The sequence below is a fragment of the Nilaparvata lugens genome, chromosome 3 (genome assembly GCF_014356525.2).
Source record: "Nilaparvata lugens isolate BPH chromosome 3, ASM1435652v1, whole genome shotgun sequence".
NCBI lineage: Eukaryota > Metazoa > Arthropoda > Insecta > Hemiptera > Delphacidae > Nilaparvata > Nilaparvata lugens.
The window spans coordinates 56651933-56676528 of record NC_052506.1 but is presented as its reverse complement, the minus strand read 5'-3'; the positions used below and the strand labels follow the sequence as shown (position 1 = coordinate 56676528).

Sequence of the window (24596 nt, the reverse complement as noted above, 5' to 3'; positions counted from 1 at the left end):
AATGTCGAGTAGAATCTACAGTCAACGGCTGTTACAACCTCAATTTCTCTCTGCATGTTGAAGCGGTTGTGAATAAGGCATATCAGCAGCTTGGTTTCATCATCAGAACATGCTCACATTTCAACAGCATACGGACTCTGTGCTATCTCTTCAAGACACTTATTCGTAGCGTTCTGGAGTATGGTTGTGTGGTTTGGAACCCATACCAGAATTCATTGATACATCCTTTGGAGCACGGTATATAGAAGAAGACGGTAGGTGTCACGCGCATGTTTGTGCTAAATTTCCGGTGTAGCTGACGTCATTATATATCCAATCATCTGTTTTTAACAAAAATACGTTTTATAAATTTCTAATAGGTGTTAAAAACCTCGTTTGGTGGCGATGACGCAATCTAGCTGGCTGGCCACTGCGCACACATTTCATGACCCCTACCGTTTTCATCTAAATACCGTGCTTTGGAGTGTGTTTAAAACAGATTCCTTAGATATTTATATTTTAAAAAGTTCAACAATACATGCCCCTTCGACTTTCCCACATCACAACTCAGAATGATGTTCGGTGTGGAATCATTATAATTGAGACGTGATTTTAGTATGCTTTTGTTCGTTTTTAATGTAGTTAATGGCAGAATCAGCTCAATGATTTTGCTTTCCCAGTTAAATGTGTACATTTCTGCAGTGCCTCGCCGTTCCAGTTTTAGATTATTTAAACCTTATTGCAACACTTTGAATCATCAGAACTCTCCCATATATAGATCATCATTCATTTTCAATTGCTTCTCGGATCATCTAGACTTGTCATTCGCTTTTAGTCGCTTCCGTAGGGATTGTAGGCGACTTCTGCGAGTTTGACTGTCGAGTGTTTTAATGTGTCTCTTGTCTGTTGAGTTGATGTTGTATGTTTTTTTAATCCACTTTTGCACTAGTCCTCGAGGGTTTGATTAGTACTGATTCTTTTTTTTTGTTCATTTTTTTCTATTATTTTTCCTCTTCTTTAATTGTAATTTTTCAATATTCTTCTTTTCTGTACTCTTACTATGTATAATGAACTATTGTAATTGTGTTGTTGTGGAAGCAATTTTTGGGAGAAATCCTGTATGCTTCCATGTTTTTCATAAATAAATTATAACCCGGACTATGGACTTTAGTAATACTACTACAGGTTTTAGATTAGTTTCATAAGTTGAGCCCCAACAACCTACCCAATAATTCAACTTGGAATCAAACGAAACATTTTATTTTATGTAGGCCTACCAATGGTTGAATGCACAACGGTTGAAACTGGTTCAGTAGAATGTCATCTTTTCTAGAAGTAAATCTATTTCAAACTGGGATTTGAACACCGCCTTCTAACTTATCATTCTGCTACAGCCTTCTCTAGTACTGTATGATGCTCTGAAAATGGCAACGTTGCATTACCAAGTCAGATGGTCACCGGCATGAGGGTTAGCAAAAATGTTTTGTATAATCTTCTATAGTTTCTAAATGAGTTTTATCTGAAAGTATAAGTAAAAAGACCACAATTCCTAAATGTATTGTTTTTTGTTATATAAGTTGAATAATATTTGTGAAATGATGATATAAATTGACATATTTGATTGTGGTGTTGTTGTCAGACACCAGTCACTGTCGGGCTGTACGGCGAACCCGGAGTGCGGCTGGTGCAGTGTGGACTCCAGGTGCTACGGGCGCACGCTTGGCATCAACTGCACCACCAATTTGCAGACGACGCGCTGTCCGGGCGTGTGTCCGGCGCTGGCCGACTGCCACGGCTGTCTGCTGCATGGCGACCCGGCAGCCGACGCCCCCACAGCGCCCTCGTCCGCTAATCCGCCGCCTCCGCCCCCATCCGTCGCACACAAACTGCATCTCGGCCAGTGCACCTGGTGTGTGCAGAACGCGCGCTGTCATCACAAGGATGGTCAGTCTCTTTCAAAGTGCTTTCTATTGATTTTCAATAACCAGGTTGATATAATATGTTGTTGATTGAGCGTTTTTGCAACCCATAATGAATAATCTTATAGAACATTATTTTACGTAACACAATCGCGCCGAAAATTGACATCAGCACAAAAATAGCTCGATCGATCTCGTTCCTAATACATTGAATGTTATCAAAATTCATACTAAGAATATTTTCATTATATTAACGTTCAACGTTTTTACTCAATCTCTCATCAATTGAAAAGATACTCACTCTCAGCGGAAATTATTTTCCATGCCTTGTTATTTGTTTATATCAAATTTTTTTAATTGCCGTTACAACTTGAACCCATTGTTTTCCAGCAAAAAAATATTTAATACTAAATACTCCCACTTTCAATTATGCAGTTCATGAATGTTAATGGTTCCTGAAGCTTTCTTTATACTGGTGTCCCTTAAAGTACATTGTGAGAGGCAGAACTAATTAAATTCTCAAAATACCTCTTAAAATGTAAATAAATTACAATAATAAAGAGTATTAATACATGTAGGGGATAGGAAATTCACGAATGATGCATCATCACGTCTGAACTACTTGACTGATTACTTGAAATTTTGCATATTCTTAATTTACCGAGGATGGTTATAGACTTATTTAAAATTCTTGAAGATTCCAGTCGGTCAAGTTTTTAATTAAAATCTAGCGAATCATGGGTTACCTACTAGTCTTTAATAAAACAAGATTTAAAAATGAAAAATTATAACTATAAAACATAACTCACTATGTCTAGTTTATAGTTTTTATGAATAAGTTCAGTATTTAGTAATTTTAGTGACCTGGCAACAACATACTATACTTGACTTACCATTCCAATTCAGTAGGAGAAGTTTAAATTGAAAATGCTACTAGCAACTACAAATTTGAATCGTGAAGGTTGTTACAAAAAAGTTATTTTTTCTCTATTTTAAAATTTAATTTCAAATTGTGCTAAAAATGTATGCATTTTGATCAAGCTCTGATTATTTATGCAATATACTATTAGTAGACCAAACATTCAATTCACTTGAGAAACTGACTTGATAAATATTGTGATTTGAGAAAATGACTTTGAAATATGCAATGCCGTATATCTAAAATAGAGTTACAGTACCCTATGAAATTAATAAAATTATTAAGATACCCTATTCCACCCCCTAGGTTATCTAATAATTGCGAAGTATTGCTACAACGCGGACTAGCTACAGTCGGATATGGGTCGGGGTCAGTAGCCGTACTGACAGGTGGAGTTACCAGACCTAAACTTCTCCCTCTATCCTGATTCTTTACCCTCTGCTTCTTTCGCAAGATTTTTAATTTCAGGGGAAGAGTATTTGCCCGTGCCGTTGCTGGCCGATTCGGCCCTCGGCCTTTGGAATACAGCGTGGTTGTTGAATGGAATTGAGATAACCCTATACAAGGAGACAGATCCGATTATCGGATCCCTACAAATAATTCTATTTATGAAGGTAGTACGCAATCTGAACCAACTGCGTGTTGACGGCGGGCAGACTGGATCTGCGAGCCCGGAAAGAGGTTTTACTATGGGATTGAGAGTGAGAGCTATGGGGTAAAGGTATGGCGGAACTATTAGGGTGTTAAGGGTATTCAAGATATAGTTGAATAGGGTACGGTATAGGGTGTAAGCTATAGAAAATAGTGTGCAGGGTATGAGGTATACAGTATAGGGTATAGGGAACAGACAATCAATAATAAGATTATTATCCTGTACAACAAACAGATGTTTGTTCAATAATCCGCAATCTGACAATTGCGCCCTAGCTCTCAGCAAGCTGGACCTGCTAGCTAAATACAGGGTATAAATTTCAGCTATGTGGAAATTAAAGTTTAGAGTATAGGGTTTTGGATATGGGATTTCTGAATCGCGAGCCTGTAGCTGCGAAAGGATTTTCAGCAATTCTGAAACTGCTAAACAGGATTTCTGCGCCAGTCTAGCAACTGCGCGACGGTTATTAAGGGCTAATCTGTAACAGCCCTTAAGGGAATGGGAATCACTCTCAATCGTCCTAAACGCTTTTAATTTAATAGTCAGTATGTCGACTATTATGAGAGGATAGAAAAGGTTTTCACAGACACAGTCTGCAGAATAATATCGGGAAGACAACAGTCTGTCGTTGTCAGGATAGGAAAGGATTTTTCCAGGATTTTCCACAAGGAAAATATCGAGTCAGAGACTCCTAATTAGGAAAATATTTTAATGGGCTTTTCCAAGTAATTGCCAGTCTAAGGACTACAACAAAATCGATCTCTAATTTGCAACTGAGATCACGGGAAAATTCATGAATTTTCCACAGGGAAAACCAGCAAATAATATTTGCTATTAAAGGATACAGTTTTCTAGGAATTTTAGAAAGGATTCGCGGGTCTGAAAAACCGCGACCGGGACGATCTCGAATCTGGAACTCAGATCAGGAAGGATTTTAGAATAGGAAAAATTAAGAGAAAGCTTGTTGCAGTCTGATGACTTCGACTGGGACATTCTCAAGCTGTACCTGAGAGCTGGAAGGATTTTAGAACAGGAAAAATTAAGAAAGAGAAAGAGAAAGGACGTCGCAGTCTGAATGACTTCGACCAGGACGAACTCAAGCTGTACCTGAGTCCTAGGAAAAGGATTGGAATTTTCCTACTAGGAATTACAGCAAATCCGAAACTGCTATGCAAAATAAATACAGGGGCCACTCTACAAAATGAAAATTAAGCAAGGAAAATTATTCAAAATGATAATAATTTCTCTACAAGGATAAAAATTAATCGAGAAAACTATTCTCAAAAAGGACAGGGATTTCCCTAAAAGAATAAAAATTCAATTGAGAAAAATTACTCTTTAAATTGAAGGCCACCTTAATACAGAGAAGGAAAAACTTACGGACTTCCAGTCCTGACATACAATTACCTGAATCGACATGAATACTGATACGGACAATGACGAACCGATTCTCAATCCCCGTATTAAACTTGAAAATGTCGTGAAGCGACAGAGTCGAGACTTACAAATTAAGTACTCAAAAATAATCCGCAACAATCCGCGAACTATGCGGGACTCACCGTGAATAAACCGAAAAGAGCCTAGCTATATTTCCCACTTAACTGTTTGTAGTACAAACTTAAGATCCCTTACAGGTTTTCAAAACCAAGGATAACTCGTTCACCCTCAGTGATACGAATTTAGGAAAAATAACCAACAAGAGAGAAAATCCCCAAGGAAGATCTATCTTCGAGTTGTCTGGAACTCGTCCTACAATATTCTGTTCCAACACACAAAATAGAATAATTCCCCTAGAAATAAACTAGTACCGGGAATGTCGTAAGGAGAGGAGATTCGCGACTCATTCACACGCTCGACCACCGTACAACTGACTCTCTCCCAGGTCTCCTCAAAGCAGTACAGGGTCGCTGAAAATTAGGAGGCCGGGGGAAAAGAGATTACCGACCAATAGGAGTCTCAGGAGACGATCACGCCACTGGTCATGTGACAGGGTATGATTCAGCTGCTCTTGATGCTAAGGGTGCAACTATGATGACAATACTGCTAATTACTATAATAAATTAGGCCGGTAAACAATCTTTCTATTCCAGAAATTTCATGAAGAACAATACCGACTAGACCCGGTAGCCGCTTATCGTTTTGATGATACGGATGCTGCTGCTGCATTACTAGATACAAGAACGCTCAGACTAGTAAACAAAATCTGTGAATTTCTAGTTCAGATGAATCCGCTGCTGATAATTCACAGGGTTGTCGCCAATGATGATGATTTATACACTCGACTCTAAAGCTGGGTTTACACGCTCAAGCCATTTGCGCAAACTGGTTTGCGCAAGTCAAATTTGCGCAAACGAGCGAAATAAAATTCTTCTGTTCACACGCTCAGTTCAGTTTGTGCAATTTGGCTTGTGAATTTCACTGATACTAACCTAAAAACCAGCTAAACTGCTATCAGTAGCAGTTATCTATGGAAGCAGTAGCTATCCAAATTAGTTTTGATCTATATCAGATTGTTATCCACATCACTTATAGTATCCATATATCAATCCACAGTCTCCCTGTCAGCTTCTTGGTCAACTGATCGCATTTTTTCTATTAGGGCATCATAAGCATGAGATTTAGCCTAGCGATCACTGAATTCTTTGGACTAAATTTGCCATAGACAAGGTAAAGATTTATAAACTTCTATTAAATCACTCAGGAAATCTTTTTAATTTGCCATATTTATTCATTATTATGATATACTAATATTATAGACACTATTAATTATGAAACACTTGAGAACTAAACATTAATATATTTAGCATGAAAACTTGAATAGGTAATAATTAATAAAAATTACGAGACAGACAAACTAGAGGTTCAGTTGTGGTTAGGATTCGCGTGCGCATGCGCGAAAACGTACTTTTGGCCTGCCAGTTTGCGCAGATGGCTTGAGCAGTGTTTAAACGCTCATTCCAATACTCCAACCGCAAGCCGATTTTCTGTCAGAACAGAATTTGCTCAAGCCAGATTTTTTGGCTTGCGCAAGCCTCAAGCCACCGTTCACACGCACAAATTCAACTGCGCAAACTGGCTTGCGCAAGCCAGTTTGCACAAATGGCTTGAGCGTCTAAACCCGGCTTAAGCTTCAAAATACATCCGACTGTCAACCCAATAATTCTTCTACTAAAATAAAGAGAATTATCCAAATCATATGCAAAATGATGCTTCTCCTTTCGTCACAAAATTTCCTATTTTAAAGGTATTTTAATTTTAAAGGGTTACAGTACCCTTTGAAATTAATAAAATAATAGAATAAACATAAAAATTAATTATAATTAGCTATAATTTGTATTTTTATTTTATTTTATTAATTTCATAGGGTACTGTAACTCTATTTTAGATATACAAAAAGTAACCCTGAATTCATACATTTTAAAAAGATACAATGCCGTATTATAAACAATAATATACCAAAACACAGTGTTATGGGTGGGACATGCGAGTTTCGTTTACAAAAATACAGTACTGTAAATTAGCATGTTTGACTTGACCGAGTGTAACTATCTTATAGTACTTATTTCGACGTGTTATTTTCTCTGTGGATTGAAGATAATTTCGGAGTGTGTGGCCTGAGAGAGGACACGCCGTCTCAGATAGCTGGGTGGTGGGGAGATAAGGGCACAGAGGTGATGAACGCAGACACGTGTCGACTGCTCGACCGGCGGCCTGGTCTCACCTTCATCATCTACAAGTCACCAATGAACTGGACTCAACCCGATTATGTAAGTTTATTGGCTAATTCCATGTCTATCCTTTGAAGTATTTGTAAAATTCCATTATATATCATTCTGTAATATATAATTTATGTCCATTGTACTTCTGAACAGCCATGTAAAGCATTATAAACGTCTTATAGCATTATAAACGACAAATTTATGTTGAAAACTTAATTCAATTATTCTTAATTCTTTATTGATTCATACAATAAGTACATCATCAAAATTATAACTCTCCCAAATTTAGATAAGGTTACACTTAGTCCGAAATAGGTTATGTCTTGTAGTTGTTCACAAAATTATTCCTCTCCCAAATTTAGATAAGGTTACACTTAGTCCGAAATAGGTTATGTCTTGTAGTTGTTCACAAAATTATTCCTCTCCCAAATTTAGATAAGGTTACACTTAGTCCGAAATAGGTTATGTCTTGTAGTTGTTCACAAAATTATTCCTCACCCAAATTTAGATAAGGTTACACTTAGTCCGAAATAGGTTATGTCTTGTAGTTGTTCACAAAATTATTCCTCTCCCAAATTTAGATAAGGTTACACTTAGTCCGAAATAGGTTATGTCTTGTAGTTTCACAAAATTTTCAGTCCTTAATTATTTTCACAAAGTAGATTTTTAATTTTAGAATCTTCAAAACCAAACATAGAATAAATATTTCACATTATTATCACTAAAATAGGAAATACTGTATTCACATATTAGAAAAATAATTTTGCAGGACCAAAAAGCGAATATAATATAATAAATTAGAACTGCCCTATTACATTACACATATTATTATATTATCAACTCTTTTTAAGAGACACTGCTAACAAATTTGTCAATAATAAATTATAATATTAAATGTACAAGAAGGCAGTTGTACACCATCCTCCACAAATGATCAACCTTATTTTAGATTATTTTCTCATGAATTCTGAAATTACTAAAAAACAAAAGTGGACTATAGTAATTGCTCATTTGATATTGATGTGTGAGACCTTAGATATCAATTATTCTAATGTTGAATGTTCCTGTATCTATTAGACAGTGGACTTACTTTCTTACTTTCTCTACCACCTTTTTCTCCCTTTTTGTTCAGTCCCACACCCTCTTTACAATCATTTTGTCCTTTTCCTACGAGATAATACTCCTCATTTTTTTCTGTAGCACATGTCACGGTAAAGCAACCTTATTCAAGAATTTATGATTTTCTGATGAAAATGTGCTTGTGTATGTTTGACCAGATTGAATTGAAATTATAATGATATATTCATGTATGTTCACAATAAAAATCTATAATAATGAAATGACAAAACTCACTTCGTGTGCTTCTAACGAATTTATGTTTTGTTTTTGTTTTATTAATTTGCTGTTTGCTTGACAGGTTTCGATAGTGAACGCGACGACGGCCGACTTTGGCGCGATGCTGGGGCGTGGCCTGAGCCGCATGGAGCAGGCGATAGGGGGTGAGCTGACCGGCCGTCTGATGGGCTTCCTGCGGCCTCCGCCCGTCTGGGACTCCGCCCCGCACCAGCAACTGCGCATCTGTGTTGCGCATGCATCGGCCGTGCTGCGGTTGGCACACAACGGCACCACATCGCCTCTGGTCAGTCAATCACTCTACATTGTTTTTCTACGATAAGAAAATAAATATAAATATAAAGTTTAATCTATCTAGTTCAATGTACCTAATCAGTTTTAAGTGATTAGTGAGTGTTATTTTGTTATTGAATTTGGTTGTAAACTATCTAAATTAGAATTTTTCTGTTTTCAAATTTTTGGACTGAAAATTGGACCTGAATTCAAGTGTGTGGATCACTTGATCACTTACTTTTTGGACTATTTATAGTGTATAAATAAAAATTAGGGGAAGAAACTTTTGGGCTGTGCCTGTTAGTCCTTCCCGAATCATTTAAAAGAATTGTGTTCTGTTTATCAATAAATAAATAACTAGCGAAGCTCGGTACCCCGATAATATTGTTATATAGAGCCAATCAAATGCTAAAAAAGTGTAATAGATGTCTACGGTATCAAACTTTGGCTGATTAGTGGTTAGAAGGCAATTAACTTATATGTGCAGCAAGTTCATGAATGTATTCCTATATAATCTGGAAAATAAAATTGGTAATTATTAAACAATCTATGACTGGATAATGGACACTTATTTCTTTTCAATAGCCAAAATAAACTATTTACAGAATATACTCGGTATGGAAAAAAATAATAGTAGAATAGGAAGAATGAATAGTAATAATAATATGAAATGTAGTAATATTGAATGAATACTTAGAAAATATAAATATATTCAACTGATAAAATTTGATATCAATTCCTTTCTTAAATCTGTTGGTGCAATTATATGCAGAACATGTAGGAACCATCCTGTAAGGTGCTCGACCTTTGGAGCTTTAATGAAAGTTATTAATGGTTCATAGGCCTCTGGCTGGCAGTAGGCTACTCATGTGCCTCTTTGTGGAGGGGATGGCTGAAAAGGCGCCGGACCGTTTCTCGGCTGGCAAAGCCTACTCTGTTCGCTATCCAGTTAGTTATATAGATCGTTGGGTGGGACAGTCACCCCGCGGTAGACAAAGTCACCCGATTGACGGTACTTTATGGTCGTAGCCTAATCGTAAACTAATTTAATTAGCCTATAGAACAAATTTACAATATTATTGTAATAATAGTTGATAATCATCATGGTTTACATTATGATTGGAATTACTCACTTATTAAAAATAGATATTAGTAATGAATAGAATGATGTATATACCTTGTTTTTATGTTTGGATTCCTTTGACAAACATAGATGTAATGATAAAATTCGGAGAAAACTGTCCATTTCATCTTATTTTAATCATAAATTATTTATGGTAACATGATTTGTGATTTCAAATAACTTTAAATTTATATTAACGTCTGAATATTATTTGAAATATTGTTTCTATTGTATAGGAAGTGGTTGGCAACCTTACAGCTGCCCAAACACAATGTGTTGCCGCTCAGAGCTCGACTGGAGTCGCCACCACTCTGCTTTCCGGTCGCTATCTCATCGATTTCGAAGCAAAAAAGTCACCACTAACCAATCAGAATGCTTATCAAGGACATCATAACTCCAAAATGGAGTTGCTGCACAACAGAACCACTGAAAATCCAAAGGTAAGTTGGTACTCAGACGTGATGATGCGTCATTCGTTGAATTTTCTATCCCGTAAGCCAATTATTTCCTTTATTATATCATGGATAAGGCGAAAAAGGATACGTTCTTAATATCATCATGCATGCTGTAGATAGAATCGATAACCACGAAAGGAGAAAATCATAAAAATATGAAAGTAAGCTTTAAGGCAAATTGTAAATTGATTCCAACCGAAGATTTCAAAAGAACAGCTGATAGAATATCAATGTATGCCGTATGAAATGTCATGTCCCATGAATGAAATTTGAACATTAATTTTGAAAAATCTAGAAGGAAAATTGAAATTTGGGCTTCGAGGTGTACGAGATTGATATTTTCAGAATTCATGTGCAAAATTTGGAGAACCAAATCATTCCCGTTTTTCCGGTATGCAATCCACAAGTTGATATGTTTTGATGCGAACAAACACAACCCTACTCTCTTATTATATAGATGTGATTTCACTTGAAGCTGTCATCAGCTGAAAAGCATTGTTGCTTTCTTTGCTAGACCCGTGCTTCGCAAGGGTACTTTAAAACTTAACAAACTAAAACTTGACCGAGTGGAATCTTGAAGAGTGTGGAATAGGACTATAACCATCCTCGGTTAATTAATAACCTATATGCAAAATTTCAAGTAAATCAGTCCATCAAAATCAATCAGTAAATCAAAATTCCAGTAAATCATCATCAGACGTGATGATGCGTCGAACATAATTGTCCTATCCCGTACGTGTATAAGCCAGTTCTTTCCTTTATTATAGAATAATGTTGATCTCACTATAACAACAATTATTATCAATATCATTGCCAACTATTATTACTTATTTGTGATGGTTTTGCAGATGTTCACGTTCGAATACCTGGAGCCATACGAGAGCAGCAGCAATGGGTCGTGCGACGTGTACAAGAACTGCCTGCACTGCCTGAGCGACTCGCAATGCGGTTGGTGCGAGCAGAACGCGCGCTGCTTCAGTCGCCAGTCGGACGAGCGCCTCGTGTGTCAGCCGCCTAGTGACAACCAGCTGGTGGGTGACTCGGGGGACAGCTGGCAGTACCTGAACCTGGTGCCTGCGCACTGTGCCAACTGCTCCAACTATGTGTCGTGCGAGGCCTGTGTCGGCTCCCACATCTGCGAGTGGTGGCCCGATGAGGCCAAGTGCTCAAGAAACTAATTTAATTAGCCTATAGAACAAATTTACAATATTATTGTAATGATAGTTAATAATCATCATGGTTTACATTATGATTGGAATTACTCACTTATTAAAAATAGATATTAGTAATGAATAGAATGATGTATATACCTTGTTTTTATGTTTGAATTCCTTTGACAAACATAGATGTAATGATAAAATTCGGAGAAAACTGTCCATTTCATCTTATTTTAATCATAAATTATTTATGGTAACATGATTTGTGATTTCAACTAACTTTAAATTCATATTAACGTCTGAATATTATTTGAAATATTGTTTCTATTGTATAGGAAGTGGTTGGCAACCTTACAGCTGCCCAAACACAATGTGTTGCCGCTCAGAGCTCGACTGGAGTCGCCACCACTCTGCTTTCCGGTCGCTATCTCATCGATTTCGAAGCAAAAAAGTCACCACTAACCAATCAGAATGCTTATCAAGGACATCATAACTCCAAAATGGAGTTGCTGCACAACAGAACCACTGAAAATCCAAAGGTAAGTTGAAAAAATTTCGACGAAATCCAAAATGACTTGTTCATTTTGGAACAAGTTCATTTTTGAACTTTTTCATTTTGCTCGAATAAATTTACTGTAAATGTTAAATATGATCAGGAATTCGGAGGACCTTGAGTGAGGATTTGATTATATTACTCACCACTCGATGTGCGGCTGCTCCATCGTACTGCTGGTCGGGGCGCCCCTTGCTGGCTCCCTGCGCGTATTTTGCACTTATATGAGGTTTGAGTGAGGAAGTGGTGAAATGAGAGGAATATTTGAACGATAAATGAATGAGAGGAATATTAATTGAACGATAAATAAATGAGAGAAATATTTGAATATGAGAGCGAGAGTTTGCATAAACTATAGGTTAACGACTAACGACACTAGAGTACTGTTCCACTCTGAATTTATTCAAGGAGTGACTTACTCCCGGGGGAATCGAGCCAGGCAGCTGACAGGCATCCTATATGGCAATGATAAGATAAGCTACTGCAACAGTAAATATAAACGAATTGAATAGTCTTCATTTAATTGATCCATCTAGATTTGCAATATTTTATCAATTTTTCTAACAATAAAATTATGTTTTCATTCGAAAAATATAAAATAATTAATCCACCGAAGAATGCTTTTGGATTCCTTCAAAATTAATTTCAAAATCTCGGTGAGTTATATTACACAAGTCTGTTAGTCATATTAAAAACGTATGATAAGTCAACTGCTAGTTACCTGATCAACTAATAGTTAACGGTTTAAGATGATCCAATACAAGATTATAAAGAACAATTTCATGTGCTGATTGATAATTGTTGACCACAGAAGAAATTTCAATATTGTAGTTCTCCTAAACATAATATTGTTTTCCAAGTTATTGATCACTATAAACATGATATCACTTGGAAGTGGCATGTTGTTGGCACGTCCTTTGAAAGGTGATCGATTGATTCAAATTACACTGACTGACAGCTAAAGGTGCGTACAGACTGTCGCTCTGCTCCGCAACCGAACGTCACTCCAGCAGAGCGATTGATGATCGACCGGCGAGCAACAGTGGTTCGACCGGGGAACGCGAGAAGATCTAATATCTTCCGTAACGTTCATGATGGGTGCGACTGTGGTTCGATGGTGGTACGAGGGCGGTACGAGGGCGGTACGAGGGAGGAGCGTGCTCGGTGCGGGTTGGAAGCACGAATATGTGTACGCAGCTTTAGAGCTTCAAAATCAATTTCTATTTGTTCGGAACTCATGTAAACTCTTTATTCATTATTCCCTTATCATCTCTCACATTGCAATTATTTTGGAGAGGAATTGGATTGAGTCATTTATCCTCTCCCAATCATAGATGTAATGATAAAATTCGGAGAAAACTGTCCATTTCATCTTATTTTAATCATAAATTATTTATGGTAACATGATTTGTGATTTCAAATAACTTTAAATTTATATTAACGTCTGAATATTATTTGAAATATTGTTTCTATTGTATAGGAAGTGGTTGGCAACCTTACAGCTGCCCAAACACAATGTGTTGCCGCTCAGAGCTCGACTGGAGTCGCCACCACTCTGCTTTCCGGTCGCTATCTCATCGATTTCGAAGCAAAAAAGTCACCACTAACCAATCAGAATGCTTATCAAGGACATCATAACTCCAAAATGGAGTTGCTGCACAACAGAACCACTGAAAATCCAAAGGTAAGTTGGTACTCAGACGTGATGATGCGTCATTCGTTGAATTTTCTATCCCGTAAGCCAATTATTTCCTTTATTATATCATGGATAAGGCGAAAAAGGATACGTTCTTAATATCATCATGCATGCTGTAGATAGAATCGATAACCACGAAAGGAGAAAATCATAAAAATATGAAAGTAAGCTTTAAGGCAAATTGTAAATTGATTCCAACCGAAGATTTCAAAAGAACAGCTGATAGAATATCAATGTATGCCGTATGAAATGTCATGTCCCATGAATGAAATTTGAACATTAATTTTGAAAAATCTAGAAGGAAAATTGAAATTTGGGCTTCGAGGTGTACGAGATTGATATTTTCAGAATTCATGTGCAAAATTTGGAGAACCAAATCATTCCCGTTTTTCCGGTATGCAATCCACAAGTTGATATGTTTTGATGCGAACAAACACAACCCTACTCTCTTATTATATAGATGTGATTTCACTTGAAGCTGTCATCAGCTGAAAAGCATTGTTGCTTTCTTTGCTAGACCCGTGCTTCGCAAGGGTACTTTAAAACTTAACAAACTAAAACTTGACCGAGTGGAATCTTGAAGAGTGTGGAATAGGACTATAACCATCCTCGGTTAATTAATAACCTATATGCAAAATTTCAAGTAAATCAGTCCATCAAAATCAATCAGTAAATCAAAATTCCAGTAAATCATCATCAGACGTGATGATGCGTCGAACATAATTGTCCTATCCCGTACGTGTATAAGCCAGTTCTTTCCTTTATTATAGAATAATGTTGATCTCACTATAACAACAATTATTATCAATATCATTGCCAACTATTATTACTTATTTGTGATGGTTTTGCAGATGTTCACGTTCGAATACCTGGAGCCATACGAGAGCAGCAGCAATGGGTCGTGCGACGTGTACAAGAACTGCCTGCACTGCCTGAGCGACTCGCAATGCGGTTGGTGCGAGCAGAACGCGCGCTGCTTCAGTCGCCAGTCGGACGAGCGCCTCGTGTGTCAGCCGCCTAGTGACAACCAGCTGGTGGGTGACTCGGGGGACAGCTGGCAGTACCTGAACCTGGTGCCTGCGCACTGTGCCAACTGCTCCAACTATGTGTCGTGCGAGGCCTGTGTCGGCTCCCACATCTGCGAGTGGTGGCCCGATGAGGCCAAGTGCTCAAGAAAGTGGAGGTATCATATTGTTCATATAATCACTATTATAATATACAGTAACTAAGCTTTTTTCTATTTCTTTTTGTCTGTTCTTTTTTCTCTTATTCTATTTCTTTTTAACCTTTTTTTTCTCAATAATTTCTTAATTACTTCCTCTATTTAACTTGAGATAAATCAATTCAGACTCTCCCCCGCATACAGGCACCAACTGTCCATGTAAAGAATATTCATTCTCTGTATTACATGACTCATAATATAGAAATGAAAAATAAAAATTCAAGTACCCTTCTTTGAAATTGTTTATATAGGACATGTTTCGGCCATGATGCCATAATGACCGAAACATGTCCTATATAAACAATTTTAAAAAATGGTACTCAAATTTTAATTTTATTCAATAGTAGAAATACTTTTTGGACACTAACGAAAAAAGACGACTCATGATATGGTACAAATGTATTGTAACATTGAAGAGTCAATAAAAAAAATTGAAAACTATATTATGAAAGTGAAATTTTTTGGTTATATTGTGTGGTATTAACATTTATTATATTTTTTTTTATTGAAATGTTAATTGAATAATTGATGAATAGAATATTATTTAAATCATTTTATATTTCGTATACTAATATGATGTTGTAAATGGAATGTTTGTACATTATTGATGATGACGTGAGATACAAGTGGATTTTGGCAGTAGAAGGAGGAGAATGGATTGAAAATGGTTGTAACTTGTGATTAGCTTTTTCTTTTATTAGCTGTATAATTTGTTCAAATAAACGTCTCAAACTTGAATAGTTGTTTTTCATGTAGGCTATAACCAGAGAGTTAGTGTAGAATGTGAGAATTGTTCAAGAAGCGTAAGTCTGCTCATGGAAATTGCTCAAAACAGAAATGCCATTGAATGGTTGTAGGCTTAATTCATGTTGAGAGTTGACATTAACTATAATGCATGCACATTAATTAGTTACTAACGCTACAACTGATTCGTAACAGTTTTTAATTTTCCTGTCTATCGGAGAAGCCGATTAACTGTCGGTCCCGACTACCTAAAAAGTAGTCGTCATCTCTCATCATCATCCCTCTCACTAATTACCCACGCACAAGCCTAAGAGCTTATGTGGACATCACCCTCAGTATTATTATTAGATAGACTTGTAAAATGTATTTTTTTTTTCAAGACATAAATGGTTTGTTATCATGACATCATATTCTTATGCATTTGTTAGACCAGAAATGTTACAATATTGAAAATAGAACACACGCTAGTTCGAAACTTTTTGTTTTTAAATTTACAGTATTTCATAAAATTTTCCAAAGTCAATCATATCAAATGAAATCAAAGTTTTCATAAATATATTACAAATTACAACGTTTCACCTAAATAAAAAACCTAATTACCTACAATAAAAAATCCTGTGCGCAGGTAAGATTTGCTAATATTTATATTTATCATCAATAAAACAAATCGTAATATAAACTTATAACGTAATAATGGAATGCTGTATTGCAGAGTAAATATAAAAGGTAATTATCATTATAAAAAATGTAATAAATAGAACATAATGTTTCATTTTTTAAGTCTTCCTTTTCAATACCTGTTGGAGCTATCAATTTAAAAGGTTGCATCGTAATTGCTCTTTAGTGCATAAAAATTATTAGGCTATAAATATGCTATAGGCTATTCAATAAATCATGTCACGTTATTTTTTATATTTAAATAACGATTAGCCTCCTGCTTGGCATCAGTCGGTAGAGCATGAAATATTTTAATAATTATAAAAATTAGGTCGTGGTTTTTCATAGGATACAGTCTTATAAAAATCTTTATAGGCCCAGATATGAGCTTCCACTATAATTCCGATAATTCATTAAAAAATATATATATATGGAACTTATCCTATAGTATTGAGGAATTAAAATAAATCGCACACCATAAACAATTTGATACATATATTAACAAATATTGCAAAAATAGATCAGGGCAAAAAATATAAAGAGCGATAAAAAATATATAATATAAAAATAGAACAATAATCGAAAACAATAAAATATCACAGGCTAAATACTATTCTCTAAATTCTACAGCACGAAACGTTACCATGTGCTTTTATTTTTATAATCATATGCATCCATTTGCATGTAGCTGCGATATCAGCTTGCTAATACTTGTCGACTTGGACAATTCCATTAAAATAGATTTCTTAAAAATCAGCTTGATAAATTGACAACCAATAATCCGAATATATATATTAAATTCTATGGTCTCTAATAGATTTCTTTGTAAAGAATATATATTTTATCTCAGGGTGCAAGATTCGGCACCTGACGGAATAAATAGAGCAATTCATCTAGTGAATCAGAGCTACAACAAACTATCGCAAATTATATTGCAGAGATTAAAGATCATATGAATATGTATTAACAGCCTAGATTTTATACTTCTTTGATTTATAGAACTTCTGATATGTATTGACTCGTTACTTTCCAATAAAATACTTTTAATACTATATTTACTTGCGCAAGTATTTTTTACTAAATTCTTAATTTATAAGAGAACCCTTTCGACGAGCTAGCTTTGATTCTCATGTAATTTCGAAGCACTGAGGGCGCCCTATCACTATTTCAATATTTCTCACTCACGTGTCGAAATTTTCTTATAAGCTGCTGATGTCGATCCAACTCCTGGTGGTCCTGGATTATTGTAGCCGGAATCGTCTCTTCCAAGGGGTTACAAAATTATTTAAAAATGAAAATGACTTTTGCTTTATAAGAGCATCACAAAGTCTTATAAGAAATTTAGTAATTCAATTTAACTTTAAATTATTACATGATATAGCAAGGTATTACGCTCTATAATTTTTAGTGACCTCTCATGGTGGCATTTGGCAGGCGAGTGTCGGTTCTCCTTTCTCAATTTTACAATTCTCATTTCCGATTTCTAAATTTACATAAAATTTGAATATCCTAGTCCTCCGCCATTCAAGGTTCAAATAGACCGTACTAAAATATTAAATTATTACTTATGTTGTATGTTTAATAATTTCTTTGCCCTCGGGCCATATCCAAAACATAGATTATACAACTATTTTATACAAATTATATTTATTTGTAGAAATATATACAAATATTTTTGAATCGGCTCACTATTGCCGCCTATCAATTGCCATTATGTGATTGGTGCATGCAAATTGTTACAGTATTCATGCGCCTGGTGACCTCCCATTTCCTGGATACATTTAATTATTTTTATTGGGTTTTTAAATATGCTCTCTACATGCTAGTTAATTTTCTATATGTTATTATTTGTTTCATGCATCATAATAATTAGCCACGTGAGACCTTTTGTTCCTCAAATTGCATACCGTTTTGCCACAATAAATTTCTGCCAAGGTGTTTGGTCAGATTCTACGTTGCATGGCTCGGTCGATCGTTAGGTCGCCGATCACTAAATGTTTATGCCTAACCTCAACCTTCAATATTTTATATAATATTATATATTAGCAAAGAAATTATTTCAATTCCTCTTAGGCTGTTGTACAGTTTAGCCAGGATGATCTGATATTATCTAATCTTTATGTTATCTCTTTGGCGATATTAGCCAGTTACTTCACTTAGACCTATAAATATTTCAGCTAGGGATTCTTATTAATCAATCCAAATTAAATATGTTACAATCAATAATACGTTCAATAAACAGTTGTTTTTTTTTTTGTAAACAGTGAAGGCGAATGTGTAATTTTCAGCTCTAAATTTCAAAATAATTTTAATATTCTTATGAAACTTCGCAATTGATTTGTGTTCATTAGCTTTATTAACAAACCTTCAAAATTAATAATTAATTTCTCCCAGATTATTCTTGGAGTGGAAAAACCTTTGCCCACAGGATATTATTTCCCGCTCTTTATATTTATCACTTGGGTATCTTTGCCTTCAAGTCACATGACGGTTGTACAGCAGGCTCCCACATTCACAATCAAGGTCATCTCACAAGGTCAAGGAATGTTGTAAAATTTCAGCATCACCGAAACATTATTTTTTGTATAGAACTGTATGACAATCAATGTTATTTTATAATAATTACATGTATGAAAGAATAAATAAATGAATAAATTTATTAGCCTAACCTATTTATTTCTAATACAGAAAAAAGTTAATTTTAATTTGAAATTTCAGGTCAAAGTCAGCTGTGAAAGAGTTGGAGGAGTGTCCTGCGCCCTGCTACCGTCGCTCCAACTGTTCGCAATGCCTGGACGGCACTGGAAGGTGTGTCTGGTGCGAGTCCACTCAGGTCAGTGAAAGCATATGAAGTATGATAATATTTCTCGTTTTACCACTAGAATGAAGGGCACTCAATTATATACGTTTTGTTACGTGACAGTATCAAGATCTATCAGCCATTAAGGTGATTTGTCTTTGATGTATTGAAAAAAAGTGCAACACAAGTGCATGCAAATGCACGCATGTGCAACTACATATAGTTGAACATAAAAAACAAGAAAACTCCTGGCCATAGACCATTTCTATCTAATCGCAGCTCAACCCAATACAATTTATTTATTCATTCATTGTCACATTACATCAAGCTTGAGTTTCACTCATATGACTGGTGACATGGCAGTATTATTAAATCCAAATTATTATGTAATTACTATACAGTATTGTCAAGTGTAAAAAACAAATAGTGCATGATTATACATAGAATGCCTTAATGTATACAAAATAATTGTTTCTAAATGTCTATATATCCATTCTACTTGATTGAAGTTGTGAAATGGAGTACAAGGTTTTTCAATTATAAATTTAGAAATTAAAATTGTGTAATGCAGTACAATGTTTATTCAATTAGAAATTTAGAAATTAGAAGAATACCGTACCTAAAACGAGAAAGTAATATTGCCAAAAACAACAAATTATTGCCTTATGACAATAAATTCATCTCAAACGCACACTTGATACTACAGCAGATTGTAAACAACTTCCTTGAAAGACAATAAAACATTACAAGGTACAGCGATAATCAACTCAACACTTATTAACTTAACATAATATAATTTGATACAACACTTATAAGTACTAACTGTACCACAGTTAGTTAAGATAGTGTACTAGTCAAGATACCTCTAGTAGATTCCCCCACTAGACATGGCTTTGGTTGAACACAAGTCATTCACCAATCGTCAGCAAGATTCTATATTGAATTAATAGAAAGGGAAACTGCAGAACCTGGAGGCAGATTGTTTTCAATGTCAAAGTTGTTAAAACAGTGGATTATTATTCAAATATTGGCATATAGAATCACCTGACACGCACGAACGAACGAAATCAATTGATGTTCAAATAAATCCTAGTTTTTTTGAAAATGATCTTAATGATTTTTAAATCGATTCGGGAACATGGAATTTCATATCTATCTAATCTCTTGATTAGATATTTATTATCAAATTATGTTCAAATCTTTCGAATGGGTTTTAGTGACTTGATGGAAATGGGTGGTGTGTTGTAGGAGTGCTTCACGTTCGCGGTGTACACGTCGCAGTACCAGTTCGGCATGTGCCGCGAGTGGCTGGACCAGGGCTACCAGTCGGCGCACGCGGTCGTGCCTCGCAACGAGTCGCGCGCCGTCTGCGACGCATGCGCCCGTCACACCAACTGCTCCGCATGTCTGCGTACGCTCGGCTGCGGCTGGTGCTACGACCTCGACAACCCCATTCAGGGCGTATGCACGCCCGGTGACTTCAGTCGCTCCTATGTCGCCGGTCAGTTCATCTACTATCGAATTTAATTGTATTAATTGTATTTACATTCTCTATCCTAAAAAAAAACAACATTAAATAAGATATGCATATTACTAAAATATACAGAGTGATTCTTAATTATAGTAAAATAATTTAATACGTGATAGTACAGGTAAAAATAAGAAAACAAATTCTTATAAACATATATCCATAAACGCTTCATTAGCGAGCTATACAGAGTGAAAGTTTTCGCCCGGAATTCAGTTCATCTGGAGAAATACACCGATGCTGAATTGTTTGGGGACTAGTTTTTGATAAACTTATGCTGGATTCATATGGAAAAATATTTGAAAAATTGAATAAAACTAGTCTGGAAGCCGTAGTGTGAGTAGTTTTTGAGAAAAAAGTTGAAATATGCAAAAAATCTAAGTAGAAAAACACAGACGTTTACGTTTGATGCCCAATAACTTTCTTTAATGACCAGTAAACAAATAATTTTTCGCAATAAAAATTGTAGAGAATTTAATTCTGAAAAGAATTATGTAAGCTGTGTAAACTAAATTTGATTAAAAGTTGAATAAAATGTATTCTATGTAGTACATTACACCACAAAAATTTGCTGTTTTATGAGGAGAGAACTAGTAACTCATAAGCTGCGTACACATATACGCGCTTCCAACCCGCACCGAGCACGCTCCGCCCTCGTACCGACCTCATTCCTCCATCGAACCACAGTCCGCCCACGCACCCATCATGAACGTTACGGAAGATGTTAGATCTTCTCGCGTTCCCCGGTCGATCATCAATCGCTCTGCTGGATTGACGTTCGGTTGCGGAGCAGAGCGAAAGTCTGTACGCACCTATAGGTTGTAGCTGATTGCAAATAAAACATGGATTTCAAATAAGACATGGATTTAAATAACAGCTGCTCCAAAACAGCTGATTTTTTTTGTTTTAAATAAAAAAATATTTGAAAGAAATTATCAGCTGAGAATTATTTTCAGAAATATTTTACCTCACTGTTGAACAAAACAAACTGTAAGTTAGGCTTACTGTAACCGCGCTGTGTTTTTGTTTAATCTATTAACCAGTTATTTGTAACCATTTCACTTTGCTTTTGTGTTATGTGTTAACTTTTTTAAAAATGGCAGGTAATTTTAGACATTATTCATACTCCGAATTAGCTGACATGCATTTAATGTACGGAATGGGACACTGTAATAGTACTGAAGCAAGACGTTTGTATCAAGAGAACTTTCCTCACCGAGTATGTCCAAGTTCAAGGTTTTTTGCCACTATTCATCAACGTCTTTCTGAAACAGGTTCTTTGATATCCAAAGAGCACATTTATGCGGACTATGACTGTTGAGTTAGAAGAACAAGTTCTTAATGAAATTTATGAACATCCAGAGAAGAGCACAAGAGAATTGTCAGTGCAGTTTAATGTCAATTAATCTATTATTTGGAGGATACTTAAAGAGCAACAATTACATCCATACCACCTCCAGAAAGTTCATACTCTATTGCCACGAGACTGTATTCCCCGTGCTGGTATTTGCCGATGGTTTTTAGAAAAACTTGTTAACCCAAACTTTTTAACAACCGTTTTATTTACCGACGAGGCACACTTTACAAGAACAGCTATCGTTAACGTCCACAACCAACATATTTGGGCAGATGAGAATCCTCATGCCATCAATCCTAATCCTCCACAACATCAGTTTTCAGTAAATATTTGGGCAGGAATCATAGGAGATCATCTACTTCTGTTCGAGCTTCCTCCCAGGCTTAATGGCATAATCTACTTAAACTTTTTGAGAGAGGAGCTATTATTTTATTCAAAGATGTACCTCTTCAGTTGCGCCAAAACATTTGGATTGTGCATGATGGAGCTCCAGCACACTTCAGTGTTGCTGTTCGTGTACACCTGAATCACAGCTTTTCAAATCAATGGATAGGCCGAGGTGGGCCAGCTCTTTCCATTATTATAGTAGTTAAGATGATGGATAGATGGATGATTTATCAGTATCTTTGAATGAGAATAACTTTTGAACGGTTTGAGAAATCGGTGCGATTTTCACCAATCATTTTCTCTTGAAAATCAGTTATTTTTAATCGAATAGGATCCCCAATCATACCTATCATCTAATGTCCCTTTTAAAAGGAATGTTCAGCTGTTTCTATAAAACAACTGGGAGCATGACAAATTGAAAACTTGACGTAACGAAATCTTGAAGAACTGAAAATAGGCTTATAACCATCCTCGTTTAATTAAGAATCTATATGCAAAATTTCAAATTAATCAGTTGAGTAGTTCAGGCGTGATGATGCACCAAACATAATTTCCTATTCCTTACGTGTATAATCCAGCTCTTTCCTTTTTTATAGTATAGATAACTGAAGAAGACATAATAGTTAAAAACCTCACAGAATCATATTGATTTTTTCCAATACATCAATAAATTTTAGTATCGATTAGATCCTCCTCAATTTGAATCAGGCAGCCTTTTGTTTTCCCAATTCCAAACAAAATACCTAAAATATTCGTTTCACTGCGAATTTGTGTCTGATAGTACATTATAACTGAGGAATATAAATTATTACTTATTCTATTGTGATCTATTCATCTTTTTCTAACTGAAGAATATAAATTATTACTTATTTTATTGTGATCTATTCATCTTTTTCTTATGAAATGCAATGATACAGCATGAAGCCTATGTCCATTTAATTTCTACTGGTGGCAAAATTTTACATTAAAATAACTATTTTATAAAATCCAAGTTCAATTGTAATGAAAACAATTCCTTCAAAAATTAATTGATAATAATAAGTTTCGAGGGAAAAAACTAAGAACAAAAAATGAGGAAGAATCGGGATTCGAACCGAGAAAGCAACGCTCCGAAAGCGAGTATTCTACCATTACGCACACGGCTCTGTTCGAAAATGATTGTCTTGTAACAGCATTATAACCTCCTTATAAAAAAACACTTCTGGCCTACAACAATGTAGCCTAGGCCGTATGGAACTTCATTTACGGTAGCATGAATTAAATTTAAACATTAATTCTGAAAAATCTAGAAGGAAAATTGAAATTTGGGCTTCGAGGTGCACGAAATTGATATTTTTAGAATCTACAGGGTGCGGCAGTCAATCCCGCATTTTTGAAATAGGTGTAAAAAATAAACGGACGTAGATATCAAAGTTATATTCATAAAATATTTTTCTACATTAAACTATGAAAATAACATCAGCAAGATGGCGGCCTTCCCGAGTACGGCATTAGCGCAGGCGATTTGCGAAGCTGTTCATAACATCACGAAGCATAAGCTGAGGAATTCTTAGGCTGAGAACTTTAGGTATTGGAGTGACCAGAACCCGCAACAATTACATAAAAAAACTTTCCATTCATCTAAGGTAACAGTTTGGTGCGCAATGTCCTCGTCGGGTATCATAGGCCCTTATTTTTTTGAAAACGAAAGAGAGCGATCTGTTACTGAGAATGCTGAGCGCTATTCAACAATGTTAAGGACATTCTTCATTCCTCAGCTTCGGCAACATGAAATGAATGAAGAAACATTGTTTCAACAAGATGGAGCAACAAGTCACACAGCCCGCGTGAGCATGAATGTTCTTAACGGAGTTTTTCCGAACCGAGAGATTCCCCGCAATGGCCCGGTTCCGTGGCCGCCCCGTTCACCAGACCTCACTGCGTGTGATTTTTTCTTGTGGGGTTACCTAAAGAGTAAAGTATACGAAGAAAGACCTCATACTGTTGGTGAACTGAAGGCAAGAATCCGGCTAGAAATTGAGAGAATTCTTCAGCCTATGCTTCGTGATGTTATGAACAGCTTCGCAAATGGCCTGCGCGAATGCCGTACTCGGGAAGGCCGCC

The 24596-nt window shown here is 35.8% G+C and overlaps 1 protein-coding gene across 2 annotated transcripts in view; it reads left to right on the top strand.

The window, feature by feature from the left end:
* The window catches only part of LOC111057596 (multiple epidermal growth factor-like domains protein 8), a 181373-nt gene that overhangs the window by 59256 nt on the left and 97521 nt on the right, over positions 1 to 24596 (top strand). For both annotated transcript variants that reach the window (XM_039424112.1, XM_039424113.1), the window contains exons 12-19: positions 1619 to 1923; positions 7064 to 7236; positions 8606 to 8827; positions 10174 to 10377; positions 11241 to 11549; positions 14959 to 14981; positions 19140 to 19254; positions 20470 to 20722. In XM_039424112.1, coding sequence (XP_039280046.1) covers positions 1619 to 1923; positions 7064 to 7236; positions 8606 to 8827; positions 10174 to 10377; positions 11241 to 11549; positions 14959 to 14981; positions 19140 to 19254; positions 20470 to 20722 — 1604 coding nt within the window. The remainder of the gene's footprint in view (positions 1 to 1618; positions 1924 to 7063; positions 7237 to 8605; positions 8828 to 10173; positions 10378 to 11240; positions 11550 to 14958; positions 14982 to 19139; positions 19255 to 20469; positions 20723 to 24596) is intronic.